The following is a 21,367-nucleotide window of genomic DNA, read 5'->3' as shown; positions in this document are numbered from 1 at the left end:
TTAGGGGTATTGTTCTAAGCAAACAAATTTTTTCCCCTTTATATCATATAACTAAGCAAATAGGATTTATAACAATTCATTTCTTTTGATTTCTTCTTATACAAACAAATATTTTCACAAACATTTTTAATAGGTTCTTTCCTCTCCTCTCATCTCCTTCCCTTTCTTCTTCTTAATCTCCCTTTTACTTTTCCTTTTTCATTTTTCTTTCCCTCTATCCAAACATATTATTAACTAGGATCTATTTCCATTCACGGATAATATTGGAACAAATTTTTTTTAAACGCATGCCGCGTGTTATGGGCCTAACACGCAGCAGCTCATGCACTTATCTCGTAGCATGTTTAAGTCGTCCTTACCCTGAAAATATTCCACGAACTTTGCCGCATAAAATGGTATCATATAGGTAATCAAACAACGGATATCTAGTGCGCCCCTGATTAAATTATTTCTAAACGGCTAACACTTGGAATCATCCAAATTTTTTTTGACATGCTTGGCATCATTGATGAAATTACTTTTTGATCTGTCTTGTTTACAAACGCGCACTTAACCACTCACATTGAGTGACAACTAACAAAGGGAAGGCTGGCCCTGTTTATTTTCGGACAAAGGATCCGCCATGGAAATGAAATATATGAAAATATAAAGACTTTTTTGAAAAGAAATCCGTCGTCCATGAAATATATGAAAATCAAGGGTTGTTTTTGCAAAGAAATCCGTCGTTTTTATTGGTCTCCGAAAGCGCTTCAGATGGTCTTTCCAAATCGACTCTTCCGGCTAGGGCTTCTCTCCGGGCAAGCCAAGCAACGGCCAGAGCAGAGATATCTGGCGATCGCCAGCGAGACGCGGGGTGGGGACTCCCGGGTGAGCGATACATTTAGTTTTCTCGATTCCAAATCCTTTCTTCCTTTTTAAGCTATTTCCGATATTACTTTTTTGTTATTTTGCTCCTTTTGATCTTCCTCCTTACTGGTCTCACTACTGCATCGCGTTCTTGTTCATCTTCCTGCTTCTATGTCCTCTCGTCCTTTAAATTTTGGTTGATTTTCGTCGTTGGGAATATAGGAGTTTGAACTTCCCTCCCGAGGAACGGAGTAGAAAAAGAAAGCCAAGCTAGTCGTCCGTGGAGGTGTCGGAAATGACAACTAAATAGTTGGGTTCTGTTTGTCAGAAACATTTTTGTCCTCTGGGTGTTTGGAGGTCATGGTGGTCTTGTATTGGAGGAATTGCGAATTTGACTCTTAAATCTTGAAATGGCATGCTGTCGGGTTCATTCTGAAGTTCTCATAAAGGGGGCGAAGTCTTGGATGTGTCGTTACTACACCTTCCCTATCTATGGTTCATCAGATATATGGATGGTTCAAGGTTGACTCCCAATGGAGCTTGAACTCGGATCGTGAGTTGCTAATTTAAAATCGTTCATGGTAGCGGAGATTGGTTCCAGATTCCTTTAAAGTTACAAGTGTCGCTCATATTGTCCTAGGCATTGTGTCCGGCTGAGTAAGCTTCACATTTTGGAGGTCGAACGAGCCAGGCCTATGTTGAGCTTTACTTTTTACTCCCTTCTCACTGCAACGTGTAAAATTTTCCACTTTGTAAAATTTTCTCACAACATTGACCACATTAAGAAAGATTTGTGGTATGAAATATGATGAAATATGTGATCCATTTTTTAACAGTGCAAAATTTTCCCTGCTCCCAATCAATTTTGAAGTTTGAGTTTCTTCATTGTTGCAGATGGAAGCGCATTGGACATCATTTTTCTGTCCTTGTTAACCTGTGAGATTTAATGGTTGTTTTCAGGATGCTAGAGAAATTATTTAGTTTTTAGTTGGTGTTATCACTAATTTTTAGATGGCAATGATCTGTGACTTCTACAGTTTGGTATTTGGGTTTTAGTTTCTGGGTTCCTGTAAACAAAATTGGTGTTGGATGTTAGAGAAGAAACTTGCTTATCATTAACTGTCCTAGTGACTGGAATAATGTTGTCTATGGATTAGAAGACAGCAAGCATAGGCATATACAAATTCATGCCGTGATTTTGCTGTTGGAGGTGCAATAGACTAATAGTTTCTTGACACTATTGTCTATGACTCTTATCTTTTGTGGTAGGTGTGTTGATTAGATATTGAGGTGCCTTTTGGAAGATGGTGAGAAAAGATTTTGGGTTGACTGTTATTTTTTCTAGCTGTTTTTTTCCTTTGGATATAGCCATCTAAGACATGCATAAGTTTCTTCATGCTTTTTCTCATGAAATTTTAGGGAAGCCATTTGTTAAAAATTACAATATGAGACATCCAATGATCAGAAAAAAATGTGCTGATCAAACATAATAATGCCATATTATTATGATATCTTAAGGCCATAATTATATTATGGTGTACATTTGACATTGCTGACTCTTCTCTGGACGTTGAAGTTGGAATTTGATTGAGAGACTTCAATTTATATTTTTTGAATCCAAGTGAAATTGACAATTGTGGTTTCACAGTCACGGTATTGGTGCCCCCATGTAATGTACTTATTATCTGTAAGAACAGGCACATCAGTTTGAGTCAAGCATGCGATATTGTTCTAGAGGATTGAGAGTGTAAATATCCTGTGTTTGGGGCTATAAGACTGTAGATATTGCGACTTTGTATGATTAGACAGTAAACTAACAAGTTATCTTAGGTTTTATTCTTTCAAATTACCTTCACGAGGTGTGTGTTACTATTCTTATTATTTTGGATTCAGGCTGGAGGGCATGGACTCGTCAGGAACAGATGGTTTTGCATCAGTACAGGTAACATCTGTATTGTTTTTCTAAACTTGACAGTAGTTTAGCTCCAGGGTTTTTGGTTACGTCTCACCAAAATGTTTGTTTGCCTGAAAGAAGATCCATCAGATCCTTCCAGATTTTTCATATGCTTTTCCAATCTTCCACTCTTACAGCCCCCAAACACCACCATGCCATTCCTTCATCTTAGGATGTATGTTTAATTGTGAGAAGAAATTGTCGCAAGGGTGAGAATTTCTGTGGTTTTGAGGACACCTGGAGCCATTGTCAACGCCCAAAAATATATTTGGATATACATATCCCATATACCTCAAACTAGGGTGAGAAAAGTTGGCGTCATCAGGCCGGACCTTTTCACGTGGACAGACTAAGAGCTTCTGTCTCATGTTGTACATCCAGTCTCTACCTTCAAGAAAAGCATCCTTCTGTCATCCTTCAGCTCCAGCATCCAGCAGCTTGAGTCTGACTCCGAAGCTGCAATGATGATTAATGGGACATTGATTTCTCCATATTGGACCCCCCCAGCATTGAAAGCAACATAAAACCGAGATGGGCATTACTGGTCGTCACTGATCATCTTATCAAACCATGAGAAACTCTGGTGCTGATGAGAATGATAAAGAAGCAAGACACTGGGGAGACAAATGGAGCTTTAGGTACAGGTATTAGTGAAAGATACAGAGAATTAATGTAGTAAAAAGGTTTAGAAAGAGAGAGACATAGGTAAATAGAAGATTAGAGAAAAGGCAGATTTATAGACTCAAATGGAAGAGAAGAAGTTTGTGTTGAATACTCGAGGAGATAAATGGGCTTTAGATAAAGGGATTGACTGAAAGAAACCTGATGCTTGATTACACAAAGCTTTAGAAAGAGAGATAAATGGGTCACTAGAGAGCTTTAGAAAGAGAAAGAAAGTAGGTTATTAGGAGATAAAAAAAAAAGAAAAGACGTTAGATCAGATGGAAGTCAAGAAGCTTGTTTTGAAGGTAAGGAAAAAATTGACAGTTACAACCTATGTTGTCAAGGAGCCCAGGTGCTGCCTAGGCGACGCCTAGGCTAAAAAGGCGACCAATTTTTTTTAGGTATGTTAATATGTCAAGTTATTTTAATTAACTTCTACTAATATTTGAAATATGAAAAGTAGTAATATAACAAGCATAATCAACTTAAACAATCAAATTTAATTGTTTACTTCATTGAATATGCAAAATCAATAGAAGGAATTTAACATTACTCATTAAATGTGTTCTAATAAAAAAAACAAAAAAAAACTAGATCTAATCTCTAGAAAAAGGAATGTAAATCTGCGATAAGGCTTTAATCCGTTTGTACTTAAAGAAAGACATAACCCTACTAATGTATACATATAACAGGTATGAGGTATCCAAATACTATATAACAGCCTAAGTGACTAACAGTATATACATATAATGCATACATATAACAACATAATCTAAATAAAAATACGTAATCAATACGACAAAGTACATAACAATATATACTCAATTAAGAAACTTTAATTGAAAGGGAATGTGACTTTTTCACTTTTCCATGGACTAGGCATGTTGGAGCCTGGGCCAGCCTAGGCGAGCTTAGGCGCCAACACATATCCCGTCACCTAGGTGGTGGACTTAGGCGACGGGTGTGGACTCACACTTAGTCCATGCCTAGACGAGGCCTTGGCAACATAGTTACAACTTACAACTGTTAGAATTTAGAACAGTGCCCTCAACATTGACCGCGGGCCATGGGTCCATTATTTACAGTATGGAGATGAACTGTCAAATATTTGCTTTTTGCATTTTCTCACATGTTTTCATCTACTTTTTTTTTTTTGCATTAGTCATGGATTTTGTTATTATTTTCATCTACTTTCTTCTTTTTGGTTTGTAACTTGATTCATTCTATTGATGCAAATTCAACCAATCTTAAACCAAACCAATAATTTATCAATTTTCACCACTATATTTCATGTCCATCTTGAATCTAGACTGGCATTCTTAACAATTTGTTACTCTTGATGCAATTTTGATCCATTTAAATCCGAACTGTAACTTGGAGTTTGTTTGTGAGCATCAATTTTAGCTTGTCAACCTTGAACTACTGCACCCCTATAAGCAAATTAAAGTGAATGAACATCATTACAGCTCCAAGAAACCAGTTAAGCAAGAATGTTTCCTCACCAGTTATCTTCAATTCCTTAAGAAGAAGCCAAAGAATGCTTTTTGTGCATGATATGCATCTTTGTGTCTCTTTTCCTTCAAACGCAGAAAACCTCAGTAAGCCATGCTTCATGTTCAAATACAACTTGAATCATCCTCGGATAACCCACTGGCCCTGTGCCACCCCTTGGGATGTTTCCTAGAAAAGTCGTCCATAACTGATCCAGGCATGCAGACACCCCCTTATAACCTAGTGCATGGCTTTTTTGTCCGTTTTGTTTTCGCTCCACCTTTTTGATTCCTATGCTGTTGTTTGTGTTAAGTGGTCTTTGTATTTGAGCTACTTATTCTTATCAGGCTAGCATATGGTTTGTAGATTTCTTACTTAAATCATTTTTTGAAATATCTCTAATCAATAATGCTATCTTTGTGTTGGCTTTAATGTTTTTTTATTTGATTTTTTGGTTCCTTAGTTCTTGACTTCTTGGGACCTAAGAACTGGAGACGTCATCTATATGTCATTCATTCTTGGAAAGTTAGTATTAAATAAATTTATTTTTGAAAATAACCATCCACTTTACTAGAAACGGGCTTAATACTTAACTGTCGAATGTAAATACATCCCCTATTTTTGGTCAATAAAATGGCTGGGATTCTACCCCCATGCAGCTTATGTTTGAAATGCTTGACCGTTGAATATGTGCTTTTGTGTCTTGTCTCTTCGAATTTTTTTTTGAAATCTTTTAGTTTATTAGTGCCTTCCACTTTATGTGCATACCTGTGATTTGTGAAACATGGGTACGGCTAAACAGGCCAAGTATTTGTGTCGACACGGGTGTGGGCCTGGACACGGCAACCTTATTTCTTTACCTTTTTGGGTATATTTTAGTATTTTTGTACCTTTCAGTAATATATTTTATAATATAAGCAATGAATTTATGTGTTTATTCAGCTAAAATGTTATTATTATATATATAAATATATAATTACGGCCATTCCCACATACCCATGATTTTTGAAGTTGGTCCACACCTGTGCCTGAAACAGCACCCATACCTGAACCCGCACGCATGTGACATAGCCTATGATGATTGTAATCAGTGCCAACCTATGTCACACGGATACGGGTACGGGTATCCTATGGATACGGGTACGGGTACGGGGACACGACATTTTCCAAATTTTAGGATACGCGGATACGGCGAATATTATATTCAAAAAAATTAAAAATGATAATAAAGAAAGTCTCAAACAAAACATTGTTCATCACCAATCTCAAAAGTGATAACTGCTAAGACATAAGCAAGAAAGTCTCAAACAAAGTGGCTGTGCAATAGACGCAGCTTATCCAGAACCTCCAGAACCACAACTTGTAGGTTGAGACTGAGACACTGTTTTTCCTTTCCTCGCCATACTACATTAAACATATAATGAACATAAACATGCAGTTACAAAACATATAATGAACATAAAACGTCTGAAATAAAACAGCCGAGGAAATATGCATACTATCATGTTATAAACTTCTAAAATTAACATTTTATATGTTAATGCCATCTAGATTGCATGCTAGAAGCCAATAGAATCATTAATTTCCCAACAACAGCCGAGTTCATCTATAATATCTAGCTGCGATCGACTATGTAGCTGAACCTGCTACATATCTAGCATCATCAACAACAACGAAGGCTACATATCTAGCATCATCAACAACAACGAAGGCTACATATCTAGCATCATCAACAACAACGAAGGCAAAATCCCCAAATCGGCAAAATCCCCAAATCCCAAAATCAAACAAAAAAAAGAAAATATCGCACATAGCAGTGAAGAATAGGATCCTTAACCATCCAATCTTCAAACCAAAACATCCCAAAATCGGTAAGAAATACCCAATCTAAAAAATCCCCAAATGAAAGTTGAAACCCTAACTTCTAATGTCAAAAATAATAGATAAAACACTTACCTGTCTGTCGCCGGCTGCCGCCGGACGCCACCAGATGTCGCCGTCGCCGTCGCCCGCCATTGCCGAACTGTGCTGCCGTGGAAGTCGTCGAGGTAAGGAAAGTCGACTGTCGGAGGGTAAAGTCGCGTAAAGAGAAAACGACGGTTTAAAAGAAAATCGGGTTGGTTTGGATCGGGTCTGACCCAGACCCGATCCAAAACGTATCCTGCGGTGTCCCCGTGTCGGGATCCCTGTGTCGGTGTGTCGACGCCGGTACTTGACCTTCCCAGCCGTATCCGTGTGACATAGGTGCCAACCTTCTTCCGGACCTCATTTATGCACCAATAAAATAAAATATTGCTTTTAGTTAATTGAAAAGAAAATGAGAATACTATTTGCCTTCTCTCAATGCTTGTTTACTGTTTAGCATCAATAGGAGTATCTTTTTAAGTTGTTATGGATTGGAAGTTTATGCACTTAATCACTGTTAGCCATGTGTACTTGCCGCTTCTTCTGAGAGTTGCTATGCACCTTTTCATTTATAGTCCTATGTTTTCATATGCTTTTCTTACCAGGAGGTACTGTTGGAGTTCCGTGCTGGTAAGATGTTCTTAGAGGGAAAGCGAGTGATTCCAGATACACGTAAGGGGCTTGTTCGTTTAATTAAGGTATCTTCTACAAGATAAAAGTCTTTGCATACTTCAGGCATATGTGTGCGGCACACATGAAAGGATTCAATAGGTTATCTTAGTGTTTGCTTATGGTACATGTATGTTTGTGAATTTCTATTCTGCAGAATGATATAATTTACTGTCTGAAAACTGGAAGCTTGATGATCTGAATTGCAGTTGGGATAATTCCTTCAAGGATCATTTCGATGTTCTCATTTGTTTGGGTTGATTCTCTGTACTTTCAGTGACAGACAAATAAAGTTATTAAACAATTAATTGATTATATTATCTAATAGATCTTAGATTTTTTTTTTTGTACAATTTACTATTTCTCATCTCTCTCACTCTATATATATATATATAAAGCGCAGTGATTAGAGTTCTTCACTCTAATCCTATGTCACATAGGTGTGGGGTGCGTGTGCAGGTGCCGGAGCGGCACATCCCAAAGAATTTAGGTGTGGCAATGGTAATTATTATTATTAATTATTATAAAAGGAAATATATAACTATATAATTTAATAACATGAAAGTTGAAACTGAAAGTCATGCTAAACAAGCAAAAACAGGACACAAAAATACAACAAAATATAAACCGGAAAACAGCAAATATAAGTTAATAAAATGAAACTAAAGTCATGCTAAACAAGTAAAAATAAGACACGGAAAAACAGCAAATATAAACTGGGAGAAACGGCAAAAAACAGTACATATAAGTTAATAACTTAATAACGTGAACTGATTTAAGCATAAAACAGAAAAATAGAACATGGAAAAACAGAAACAGAACATGGAAAAACAGAAAATGAAATAAGGCTGAGAAATAAGGCTGAAAAGTGCAGACGGCAGAAATCAAACAATAGACAAATAAACCACCGGAAATAAGGCTGAGTAACCACCAGAAAGACGACTGAGACACTGCTATTCCATCGGAAATAAGGCTGAGAAACCGCCGTTCTACTCGGAGACCTGTCGCACATTGCTCAAGCCGTCGTTCGACCCACTTGAAGATTTCAGTTGCCAAAAATCTTCAGTCTCTGCTGGAAAGAAGAGGGACACATTGGGAAGGAGACTGATCGTGCCCTAATCCCTTTCTTTTTTGCTTGGAACTTTTAAAAATAAAAATGTCAAAAGATGAAGAAATAAGCTTGACACGTTGTGACCGCACCCAACTCACGTTTGACACGAGTCGGGTGCACGTCCAAAATGGGCGAAAATGGTTGGGTGCGTGTCTAAAATGGGCGAAACTGGTTGGGTGCGGCTGACCGCAGTCGACTCTTGTTGACCTTCATTGGGTGCGAATCTGGGCTGTACTTGTGTCCGCACCTGCACCGGTGCACGACTCGGGTGCGGCTGCCAAATAGCAGCATTTGTGTGACTTAGTTCTAATCTCTATAGGAAAAGCATTAGAAAGCAAACAATGAAAGGAAAAGCACAGAAAAAGAGGGAACATAAATAACCAAATAAACCAAATCCAAATCTTAAATGGATCCGATTCTTAGATCAGATCTAACTCTAAACTACATTGCATCAATCTCTTTGGGTTGAAAATTTCGGCTCTTGACGAAGATGGTGCTATCGTGCTATAGGTATACAAGTGTCATCGGCTTGCTAAGGTAGGTAGGAGTGAGACAAAATCCCTTGTTGGAAGTGCATCATTGGCATGCACATTCGGTGGTGGAACCATTGCCGACAAGGGTTCGTCGGGTATATGATCGCTTTGAGCTTGCTGTAAATCTTTTGCTTCATTTGAATTACAAGAGGAGAGTAAATCAGCCCATGACAATCCCTATAAGACAGACTGACAATATTGGAGGCCTTATCAAAATCCTTTCCCTTAGTAGAACTAGACTTCCTATTAGGCAACAAAACAATGCCTTTACCCTTAGATTTGAAGGTACAACTGTTATTGTGGCCATTGTGAATAGTTGTACGATCATACTGCCATAGACACCCTAATAAAATATCATTGGCATTCATAGGGGCTACATCACATCAAATCTCATCTTTGTAGTAATTTCCCATGGAAATTTTTACACAACACTTATGGGTGATAGGGACTTCATTTTCCTTCTTAAACCATGACAACTTATAAGGATGGGGTCACTTTTCAGTTTGTAGTGTACTCTGTCATAGTCTTAAACCCTTAGCAAACCTCGAGATATTCTTACTATGCTCTCTCGGCAAAGTCTAGACTCTGAAGGGACAAACTTCGTTTGGATCATCTGCTGCACCTTGACAAATGTATGATTCTTATCTAGTTTCATCCTTGACTTCTGCAGTTTGATCCACCACATCTAAGCAAGTTCTCGTAGTTTGGTGCAGACTAAAGGAACCTGTTAGTGCACTGGAACATCATGGTAATCAAACGCGAACTGCATTGTGTAGGTCCAGTCAAAGAATGATTCTACATCAAATTTTCCTGTGAACTCACACAACTCTGAACGTTTGTCAACCACCGGTTCAAGAGGATGCTCGTTTCAAAAAGCCTCATTTCCAAAATCTATAATCTCTGACACATCGTCACCACAGTTGGTGTGTTGCTTGTGTGGCCAACTCTTTGTCTTCATTTATGAGCACTCTTGGTGAGCCTGGCCGTGTTGCAACTGGTATCCTTGAGATTGCCTCTGTCGGCCATGCTACAACTAGTATCCTTGAGGTTGCCCCTGTTGGCCATGTTGAAATGTAGGAATCGGTCTAGGTGGCCCCAGTGGTTCTTGTGGTGAAACTGATCGAACTTGATGGGGTGTTGTATGCAGGTTAAACAACTTAATATTTACATTTGTTATATATATATATATATATATATATATATATATATATAAAATTATCTATTAACAAGTTTTCTCTTATTTAACATAGACAATTACAAAAAACATCAGCAAGAAGGCACACATTTCAGTTTGATTCTATCAGCTTAAAAAACATTGATGATCTAGAACCATGGATTGAGGAAAAACCAACTACAATATTTGATGATGATGATCTCAAATGCTTTAACCTTGAAGTTGAAGCAACAGAAATTGCTGATGAAGGAGATGAAGATGAGAATGAAGATGATGAAGATTATGAATGAGAGTCGAGAGTGCTTTCATTTATATGTATTGACATTGAAATTTGTTTTTTGATGTGTTATCTCATAGACTTATGGACCTTATGAGTTATGAATGTATGGTTATGAAATTATGATATACATTAGGTTATGTTATGTTCCTTGTTGTGCTTTCTAGAATGATATTGTTATGAATTATGATGTTTATGAATGATGAATCGTAACTTCGTAGCAATAACAAGTTTTATCATTCTGTAAAACATGTTTTTATGAAGAACATATTATTCTTGATTTTTACTGATTTTTTACTGACTTTTTTTATTTTTTATTTCTTTAAATACGATATGGTTACGATACGTTATGATATTTTACGATACAACGTATTTTAAAGCCAGATTGATACGGTTTACGATACACTTTTTACAACATTGGTTATGACTATCTGCCTTCATTAGATTTTCACTATGTAACAAATGATGCTCGTTGATTGGGCAGCTGAAAGGATGGGGATTGCTGGGAAGTAATGCGATAATGTCATATACATTTTCTATGCACTTTTGTTTGTACATACTTGTTCAGCTTTATGGTGTTTGAAACCAAGACTTAGAAAGTTGTGGCTCTCCAACATATGTATAAAGTAATGTTTTTATTAATAGGTGTTTTTTCTTAGCAACATTACTGCTAGGACAGATTGTGCCGTGCGTTAATTATGCAGGCAAGTGATCTGTATGCATTAGACCGATCAGGCCTATGCCAACTACATAGGTGTGTGATTGTTCTGCTTCCACTACACACAAAAAATATAGACTTTGCATCTATTTCCTTTTCGTGTTTTGTTGTTTATGACATTGGAGCATTACACCAAGTGTCTAATCTTTTGAAGCTTGCTGTCATACCTGTGTTTGACACCTATATCCATGTCTATGCAACATAGGTGGCTACGGTATATATTTATACACATAGTAGTGTTACATGTACTATGATATTTTCGAAAATATTGTGATATTAACGTCATAAATCAGTAAAACAAAAAAGGAAACAAATCAGGATGTTTTGAAAAAAATGGGAAAATATTTATTACGTTATTTACTTAATTTTTTCAGTTTTCTATTTTTTAACATTGATATTATCATGGATTCAGAATTTAAACTTAAGCTAAATTATTTTTCATTATTCTTATCATCATTAAAAACATTTTTTATCACTTTTATATAGTTTTATTTGTGTTTCCTTATTAGTTTTCCATTTATTTCATTTATATCTATTTTTTGTTTTTTAAACTTTTGCAAGTTTCTTCCGAGATTTTCTCGTAAAAAACAATTTTGCTGAAAAACACTCGAGAAAAATCTAGCTGTTAAAAACTCGAGAACGGTATTGTGACTATGGTATATAATATGTACCATAGTGACAAAAAACACTTTTTTTTCAACAAAAAATGGAAAAAAATAAATTAGCCGTTTTAAACAAAAAATGATTAAAAAATGTTTTTTAGTCATTTTTTGGCGTTTATCTAATACCAAACTGTTTGTTTTCATTTTCTAATTTTTATTTGTTGCAAAGATACTTTATTTTTTATGCTCATGTTATCGGTTTCTCACTTATTTTATTGTTCACCCATTTTTAGTTTTTTGATTTTTAAAATATTTACCATACATTCCCATATTTTTTCCTGTTTTTTTCAAGTTTTTCGTATTATATCCAAGAAAAACCTTGCCGTTTAAAACGTGAGAAAGTTTTTTGTGTTTATGATAATGTATGATATAACTACGTATGTATGCATGTATAGAAGATAGCTTCATGGAACTGGTAGTGCGGAAGTTTTGATTATTTTGAGTTCTGTTTCCTTTTGTTCACTTTTCTTTTCTCAAATTAGCTCAGTACTTTTCGGCTTTAGTTTTGGCTTTTGATTTTTATAAACCAGAACTAAGAGATCTAGTTTTCATAGGAAATTTGAATTTTTTTCATTACTTTAAAACATTAGAAAGTAGGTGTAAAATTGTAAACTTGCTTTCTTTATGCTGTACAACTTTTAAACTTTTAACTGTTGAACTTTATTAAATTTTCTCTTCCAAAATTTACTTATGTTCATTTCATTGTATGGAATGTTGAATTTGAACATTGTCATGCATTTTAAATTGTTATTTGTTATAAATTGATAATAAATAGGTCTTCCATCGAGAAATGCTCTTGATTTATTGGTAATTGGAAAAACTAATATACTCTAGGTTTGTTGTTAATTCTAAAAACTAATATTGCATTTTATTTTTTGCCTTTTCTTTTGTTGGATCACTTAATGCAGCTAGCCCTAGGCCCGTACCAGGCTTTGGGTTCAAGTTCAACTCACTGCCTTGGCTGTACCCTGCACCCTTAACAACATAGGCAAAAACGTGGTCATCTGATTCCGTCTGACAGTATTAGACATTTTAGTTAGTCCATTTATCTTGCTCAAAGAGGAAAATTCACTCTATTTAATCCGGTCCATGCTGTGCTGCACCTTGCCTCCTACTTCTTTTTTGCTTGGTCAGGTATGGTCTCATTCCTGTCCTTTTAGTCAGTCAGTGGGGAAGATAACTTTTTAGGCAATGGGCATTGTATGCTTGGACGAAAACCTTACCATTTATTCGTGGATGTTCAAGATCTTATAAAATGATTGTTTAATTTACATATAGAAATAGATATGTATGTCTTGGTCTTTTGAGGTAGAGTTTATGCCTTTATGGATTCGAGAAATCTGGAAGATAATTTTTTTTTTTCTGTTAAAATATTTTATATGAATTGAATTTGGATATGAAATTTATCCTTTTGAACATGAAATTTATCCTTTCTCCATTGTTTCCTTCAGGGAGAAGAAGGATTAGTCCATTTTCAATGGCTTGATCGGGCTCAAAATGTGGTGGAAGATGTATCCATATTGACCTCCAGGATAGTTTATTTAATCATGTGATTTATCTTGTTATCACTCGCATCTATGAGATTGTGTTATTTATTGCCATCTAAATTTGGGAGCATTACCTTGTCATTTTTGTGAGAAAATCTCATGTTTTCTTTGACACAAGATATTATAGGATCAAATCGTGTTTCCTGACGAAGCTGTTTTTGAAAAGGTATGTATTTTCTGTCATTGTTATCCTATCCAAGTTAGAATTATGCCTATTCATTACTACATATTTCCCTTCCTTTCTCATTGGCTTGTGAAGGTGGAGCAATCATCTGGAAGGGTTTATATTTTGAAGTTCAATACTGATGATAGGAAATTCTTCTTCTGGATGCAGGTGAGTGGCATTTTATGCTTTTCTTCTTTTTTATATATAATTGCTCTCTTTGATGTATGACATTACCATCTATCTACTGCAGGAGCCCAAGTCTGATGGTGATATTCGTATATGTACATTGGTGAACTACCATATTAATCGACCTTTAGGTTCAATTTGGCTGCCCCATACCTCTCACTTTGTAGTGCTTGCACCCTCTCTTATTTTGTACGTATAATTTCTTTTTATTTGGCTGACCTGCCAGATGATGAGGCTGAAGCTTCAGCTCCTTTTCAAACTTCAGAAGTACCACAAGATATTGGGAATGAGGTAACATCAAGGTATGCACTTTATCACAGTTTTGTTCTTTTATGTCACTTGAAAGTATTGCTGAAGGGAATCATCCTTTTTGGCTTTAATGTATTAAAATTGAATGACTAAATCTGAACAAATTGTCTAATAACCCCAGTTTTGTTTACCTGGTGATGTGATGGCTTCACATGGAATGCTGAGTCATACATCTAATGTTCTTCCCAAAGTTCAAGCAGAGTGCTTCTTAGGTTGAGTACCTATTAAATCTATGTCACAATCGTGAACTAAACTTTGGAGTTATAGAAGGGCCTCAGAAGAATGTATGCCATGTGAGATACCAAGTTTACCTGTAAACTGATTATTTTCAGATTGGCAAGGGGACCAATCTATGTTAGCTTGTCTTGTCTGTGTTTATGTCAGAATGTTTAATATGGTTCTGTTTTCTTCTGTCCCCAACTTCTTATAGAGATGGAAACCTAGACACTACAAATATGACTGCAGAAACAGCTGGGGAGGTATCGTCATCTGGACCTGTACAATTGTCAGATCTGCAGAGAATATTAAGTAGCATTGAGCCCGCAGGTATTGCTATGCTGCTTATTGTCTGTCCCTGAAGTACATATCATGGATATTGACTAGGATCCCTTTTCATGGTTGTCCTGAAAATGCACACCTCCTTTTCGGTTGATGCTGTGGCACTCAGGCCCTCAAGACGCTGGTATGCTTGACAATTTTGAATGCTGATAACTTGAAATTATTTGTTTTTTCTTTTAAGAATTCATTTGTCATTGGCTTTCAGGATTGGGCTTGGGAGACATATTGAAACCCGATTTACTTCGACCAATGATCAACTCTTTGTCACTGGAACAGCGGCTTTCTGCATACTTGCCTGAGGTAGGCTACATTGCCACTAGATATTCAAATAAGTGTGTTACAAGTCTGTTTTTTTTTTCCTTTTTTTTTGGGTGTTTAACGGTGTGTTGTTCCAGGGCCAGTGGACTCCTGATGAATTGATTGAATTGCTCCAGAGTCCCCCATTTCGGCAACAAGTTGAATCATTTACTTATGTGGGGAGCCTTCTCTGTCTCTGTCTCTCCCTCTTGTTTTCCTTTGATTGTTCTATCCCATGATAAATGTCTGTTGGTCATTGTAGGTGCTTCGAACAGGTCAAGTTGATTTGCAGCAATTTGGGATTGATCCAAGCAAATGTAAGCATATGCGTGTCTCTTGTTGTATTTCAATATTTTTTCCCTTGTGTCTTTTTTGTTTCTTACATGGAAAAATTGGTTCTTTCTTTTTCCCATATGTGATTGATTTATTGGGAATTTGTTTGTCTGATTTAATAGAAGCATTCTTTTAAATCTGAAAGGACTGAGAAATCAAGGAGAAACAAATGTAAATTTGCTGGAAATGTATAAGGATCATGCCTTCTGAGCATCGTTGAGAGCCCTAGAAAACAGAGGGAGACAAAACAGAGCTAATTTAGATGCACAGCCCTCTCCTTCACCAAAGCCATGGAAGCTCAGAGGAATTTATTAGATGAGGTTGCATAAAAATTTGTGGTGCACCTATTCTTTAGCTGCCGACTTCTTTAAAGGGGGTATCAGAGTGTTTGGCAATCCTCGGGTTGTTTTTTTTTCATCTTGACACATCCTTGTCAATTCAGTTTACAAGTTACAATCTACATTGATCTACTCTGTCAGAATTATTTCCCCCTTTTTCTACAATGCCTTATTCATTCTATGGAAGTATAAAAAAGATGACTTCGTTTCTTCAAATGATACGTTCTTCTGCATAAACTTCTGAGCATGTAAATTCTCTTTGGTTGTGATATACAGTAAGGGAGGTGTCGTAGCTTTCCTTGTCAAGGTTCCTTTTTTGAAGGGAGTCTCCAGTAATGAAGCATCTAGGAGGTACCGGTGTTGGATGGTGTTTGGTCTTCTTTTGGGTTCCAGTCATTCTAGTCTCAATCTCGAAACGTAATCTTGACTATATAGCTCTGTGCACTGCTTCTCCTGATCTGAGAAAACAGAACTGCTGTTGATTTGGTGGCTTTTGAAGTCTATGTCTATCAAATTCTAGATTTGCTTTATTGGCTTCTCCAAATTTGTACTGGATTTTATGTTGTTGTCAGATGTTGATTCCACTCCTGTGACCTAGGATACGATGTAAAGAGGTGAATCCAAGTTAACGGATTGTGGGGATGTTTGATTAACTTCTGTTTGGGTAGTTTCCTGGATTCCTCTTGGATTTGAGTGAGTTGTGATGTGATGATGAGAACTAGCTTCAGTGTGAGATGGCCAGCTGCCATGTTTTTCCATGCCCTGCTTTGTGATGCTAACTGGAGATGTTCCTCGACTTGGTGAGGGTTCTAACCAGTTTTGGATCCTGGGTTTTTTTGTTTTTCATTTGTGTGGAATCGGTTGCTATGGTACCACATATATTAGCTGCTCATTCTCCCCTCGGGCATGTTCTTTTCATTCAGCATCTTGTGCGCGATATTGACTGTAAAGGATTTGAGTGTGGATATGCTTGGTTTCTCATATCCGTAGCTCATTAAATATTGTTATGATTCTCCAATTATTTTACTTTTGACATTTCATTTTGCAGATAAATTCACCGTACTTTCGTTTCTTGAGGCACTCGAAGACTCGGTAGCAAAGAACCTGGATCCTGAGAATGGGATGCAGGAGTCTAGTTCAGTCGCTGCAAGCGAATCAAACATGGATGCAAATATGGACTGTCAATCCCAAAGACATGGTGGGGAGGATAAAATGGACGAGAGCCAGTAACACAGGCCTTAAACAGTCGAACAATCTGAAGCATGGAGCGTGGCTTCTTATCGTGAGCATCTCTCATTTTTATATAGAAAGATAAGTGGTAAGTGATTCTCCAGCTTCTGGTTCGTGTCCGTTTCACCTGAAATTGGCTACAGACGAGAGGGGTGGGAGAGCACTTCGAATCTGAATTTGAAAAATGAGCAGAACTGGAAGCTTAAAGAGTAGGACCTGTGTGGCGTTCATATAGATGTTACACCTTTGACGGGGTTAACTTGTAATGTTGATTCTTTACGCGCCCATTTTGTGGCTTCACTTGAAGCTGACCAATTTTTGAAATTTGTACGATAATCGGCACAGTGGCATTCTGCTTATGTCTTTCTTAATATGGCAGTGTTTGTTGAGATCCGATCAACAAGGTCCGCTTCTCATTCTGAAGTAATTATTTAAGGTTTAGGAGCGGGTTCTGCTGTACCACCTGAGAAACACCGGTTTATTTCCGGCCGATGCCTTCACAAAGGTATCTATGTCATCCTTGTGAACCTATGGTGATATATGAAGATACGGGTTAAAGCAGATGCTTATTGTTAAATGGCTGCAAATGCAGTTGGTTTGCAGTGAAGAGGCTGGTGCGGTTAAGGCCGCCAACCGTTTATTGACCGAAAAATAAATGTAAACACAAGGCAAACAATGGAACCTAATTAGCAGGTTTTCAAAGCGTTCCGGCAGATTGGATCAACCGGCGAGTCACCTATCTGAAAGGCGATTTTTGTGATGGAAAAGAAAACGATTTTCCATTTTTTTCTGGTAATCTAGATCGCTGGTGGTCGGTCGCCATTCCATTTATTTGCGACACGCACGCTATCACAGGGCACCCTTCGTATGACAAACGGTGCTTGCCAAACAAAACCCGCAATGCCCCCATTAGTCTGTCAAACGATGCCTACCAGAATTTGACAAGGATCGGCAAAACGAGAAAATAATCTGTCTTATTTCACTTTCCTATCATTTAAAATTTAACTATGCAATTTTAAATTTGCAATATTTTGATTTTTATTATTTGAATGTGTATCTCGTGGTTTATCATTTCGAGGAAAAAGTAGTTGGTTCTCTCAGCATTAAAAGAATGTAATATCACTTCTGTAAAACTAGAAAACAAGCAGTCCTATTTCACTTTCCCTATCATTTAAAATTTTAATTTTTTGAAATTTAATTTTCCACTATTTAAATTTTTATTATTTGAATGTGAGGGAGCACCGTAAATATTTAAAGAGGTTAAAACCTCTTTCCATTTTCCTCTGCCATTGTGGTTCAGGGATATTTTGAAACTTGAGTGGAGAGTGAGATACTTGTCAACTAAAATGACATTCATTCATCATCAGCAGTGTATAACACTTATAAGAATTGAGTTTTTTTTGGCCTGCTAGTCCAATCACATATGCTACACCCTTTGGGGGTTGATTCCAAATATTATTGGTTTTGTCATATTTTTACTTGTCAAATCAATCGAGCAAAATCGTGCTCATTCTTTATACTTGTTATCTGTTAGAAGAGTTTAGTAAACTTGAAAAACTAGTAGAGTTTGGCAACATAAAACAATTCCAAGAGTAGGCAGGGAAGAACAAAATGTTTGTCCATCACATCAATGGGGAGAAAACGGATCTTAGAGGCCTGCAATGAATATTGTTATTGCTTTTATGAGAGGGATTCGTCTTGAATCTTGATGTCTCCCTCTCCACGATATGTTTATTGGCCCGTCCGAGTCGGAGCTTGAGAACGGAATGTTACGACCTCCATTTCTAAGGAAATCGAAAAGCAGTTTTCAACAACAAAAGCAACTAAGGTCGAGGTCCCTCTTGATTTAATGTTGGATTTTTCAAAAATTTCTACCATATTATTGGATTAGACGTGTGTGCAGTTGTTCAAAAATTCTTCAAAATGCTAGTTAGTTAAAAAGGGCAACCAACTCAGTTGTGTTGATTCCAACGTTTTAGGGGTCAACAAAGTTGAAAACTTCGTACATATTGCCTTTCTCCGCAGCTCTATTAATGCATTCATAATCAAAACCATCCATGGAAGGATGCAAAAATCCTGGTTAGAATCATTGGTGAAGAATAAGGACCTTCCTTCATAGGGAAAATGATTCAGGTTCGACTTCTTCGGTTCATGTATTGTTAAATAGTCTAACGAGGCATAATGGTCTTTTTTGTTGTTTAAATTAAAAATTTTGTAAAAGACATAATTGACTTAATTGAGATTTCCTAAAGCTCAATGCTTGTTTTGGAGTTCTGTATAGAGACGTCAACATATCAGATCCGAATAAGTACCTAAACATATCACCTTTTTGGATATTTATATGTTCGGATGCATATTCATATTCCAATTCGGGCGAAGAAAAATCTAATACCATGTCTAAATTTGTTATCCAAATTCATAATCTGAATCCAATTTTTAGATTAACATCTGATCAAATTCCGAGTTTTAAACCGAATCCAAGCCATACTATAGACATATGTTATTTATTTAAAACTATCTGATTCCACATCCAATCAATAGTTACTTAAATCCGAATCCAAATCCAATCGAATGTTCTGAATTTTAATGGGATGTCAATTTTTTTTTCCATATCCTATTAAAAAATGTTCGTCGAACCTTGTTTGACATTCCTACTTACATGCAACATTAGTTCACTTGTATATATTGTCTCCATCTCCTTTGCGGTAGCTCTTAATGATGGAGAGTGAGACTTTCGTTGGTTGTTAAACAGAGCTTCGGCAACCACAGTCGTATACGAGACAGGTATAGCTGTAGACCAGAGGTGGAAAAGAACTTAAAGAGAGGGATCAAATCCTCCTGGTTGTCAAGTAAAACAGGACCTCTTCTCCTTTGTTTGGCCCTCTCCTTCTCGGGAAAACCAAGAGAGAGTTTGAGATGATATGCTTCTGAACGTCTTGAAGAAACTGTGATTGGTAGGCTTGCATTCGAATATACAAATGTGTATAGGAAGAGAAGGAAGGTGATCGCCGAAGAAAACAAAGACCTATCAGGACAAACGGGACGAAGAGTAGTTTGGGAGAACTATAATGTGCCCACGCTAAATGGTTAATGTACATGAAGATGTCTGTTCTTTTTATATCTATTCAACAATAAGCTCAAAAATAGAAATTTTTGGAAAGAAAAAATAATTTAGGATAACCCGGAAAACCAAAATTTATTTTGGCATCTTCTTGAGCTTCTATTCACGTTATTGTATAGAGGTACGCTATAACGTCGGAGTCCGAACATTTTGCAAACTTTAGCATAAACGAGGATATTCAAGTCATCCAGTACAAAAAAAAGAGCCGAACAGTCCCCCACTTACTTTGCCTTAACTGTACTCTGTGACTTTTACCTTGGTGTGGCAGCTACATCCCCGGCTCTTATCGCTATTTACTGACTTGTCCTTTCCGTCGTCAGACCCTATCTGCCCCTCGCCGGCCGTTTCCCGGAACCGGAAGAACTCCGAGTTCTCCTTCCACACCTCGCCATCCACGAAGACCTCCTTCTTCCAGATCGGAACCGACGCCTTAATCTCGTCGATGATGAATCGGACGGCTGCGAGGGAGGCGTCGCGATGCACGGAGGAGACGGCGATGAAGACGCTCTCCTCGCCGACGGCGACGGTCCCGAGGCGGTGGGCGATGGATACAGATCGGACGGGCCAGCGGGACCGGGAGGCAGAGGCGATGGACAGGAGACGCTTGACGGCCATCGGGGCGTAGGCCTCGTAGATGAGGCGGAGGACGGCCTTGCCGGCGAACGTCGAACGGGTGGTTCCGGCGAAGGTGGCAATAGCACCGCAGCTATGGTGACGCACGAACCTCATATGCTTCGCGATGTCGATGGGGACGGAGTCCTCGAGGATCTCAACTAGCGTCAGGTCTTCCTCTCCGCCTCCTTCTCCTCCACTTTCTTCTGGTTCTGCGCTAGGGTTCTGTGCAGCCATGTTCACCCTCCACGCAGCACGCCCTTCCCCCTTCCTTCTTCTTCTCTGTATATACATATAACGATGCCGCTAGCGTCAGCCGGTCTGTCTAGTGGGTGCTCGATCATTGTTAATCGTCCTCTTCCTCGGTAACTAATCGGGGCTTACTATCATCTGCGATTATAAACATATTTTTGAATGTTACCAACAGAAAAATAAGGTTTAATATCTATAGCATGGAGGGTACCGATAAAATAAAAAAAGAGTATGTAATTTATTTATTTATTTTTTAAGATCAGCAGATTTGTTAAAGTTCTTTTAGTTAATAAATTTATCAAGAAGCTAGTTACTATTTTTATTCAGTATATGCTGGAAAGTTTCCCATACATTCTAATTACACTTTTGACTTAAAAATCCAGCACGTCTGTTGTACGATTAGGTATTTTTCTCT

General features: G+C 37.4%; 2 protein-coding genes across 3 annotated transcripts; one reads left to right on the top strand and one right to left on the bottom strand.

The window, feature by feature from the left end:
- Positions 1–733: 733 nt before the first annotated feature.
- On the top strand, positions 734–17,326 carry LOC116266882 (26S proteasome regulatory subunit RPN13). 2 transcript variants are annotated; one of them, XM_031648333.2, is made up of 15 exons: positions 751–867; positions 1,741–1,782; positions 2,740–2,788; positions 7,465–7,557; positions 13,455–13,514; positions 13,678–13,716; positions 13,810–13,884; positions 13,967–14,033; positions 14,129–14,204; positions 14,642–14,757; positions 14,879–14,893; positions 14,975–15,069; positions 15,165–15,242; positions 15,329–15,383; positions 16,786–17,326. In XM_031648333.2, exons 3-15 carry the CDS (start codon positions 2,750–2,752, stop codon positions 16,965–16,967), a joined length of 990 nt encoding a protein of 329 aa, XP_031504193.1. In that variant the 5' UTR covers positions 751–867; positions 1,741–1,782; positions 2,740–2,749; the 3' UTR covers positions 16,968–17,326. The 2 variants fall into 2 exon arrangements, with proteins under 2 accessions (XP_031504192.1, XP_031504193.1); XM_031648332.2 differs by lacking the exon at positions 1,741–1,782 and having other exon boundaries at positions 734–867.
- A 2,896-nt stretch (positions 17,327–20,222) lies between these two features.
- LOC116267113 (molybdopterin synthase catalytic subunit) lies at positions 20,223–21,028 on the bottom strand. The gene has a single exon (XM_031648687.2). The coding sequence runs from the start codon at positions 20,992–20,994 to the stop codon at positions 20,320–20,322; it is 675 nt and encodes a 224-aa protein (XP_031504547.1). The 5' UTR covers positions 20,995–21,028; the 3' UTR covers positions 20,223–20,319.
- Between the last annotated feature and the right edge of the window lie 339 nt (positions 21,029–21,367).

Source organism: Nymphaea colorata, chromosome 13, assembly GCF_008831285.2.
Source record: "Nymphaea colorata isolate Beijing-Zhang1983 chromosome 13, ASM883128v2, whole genome shotgun sequence".
NCBI lineage: Eukaryota > Viridiplantae > Streptophyta > Magnoliopsida > Nymphaeales > Nymphaeaceae > Nymphaea > Nymphaea colorata.
The sequence above is the reverse complement of the archived record's forward strand: the minus strand, read 5'-3'. Positions and strand labels throughout refer to the sequence as shown.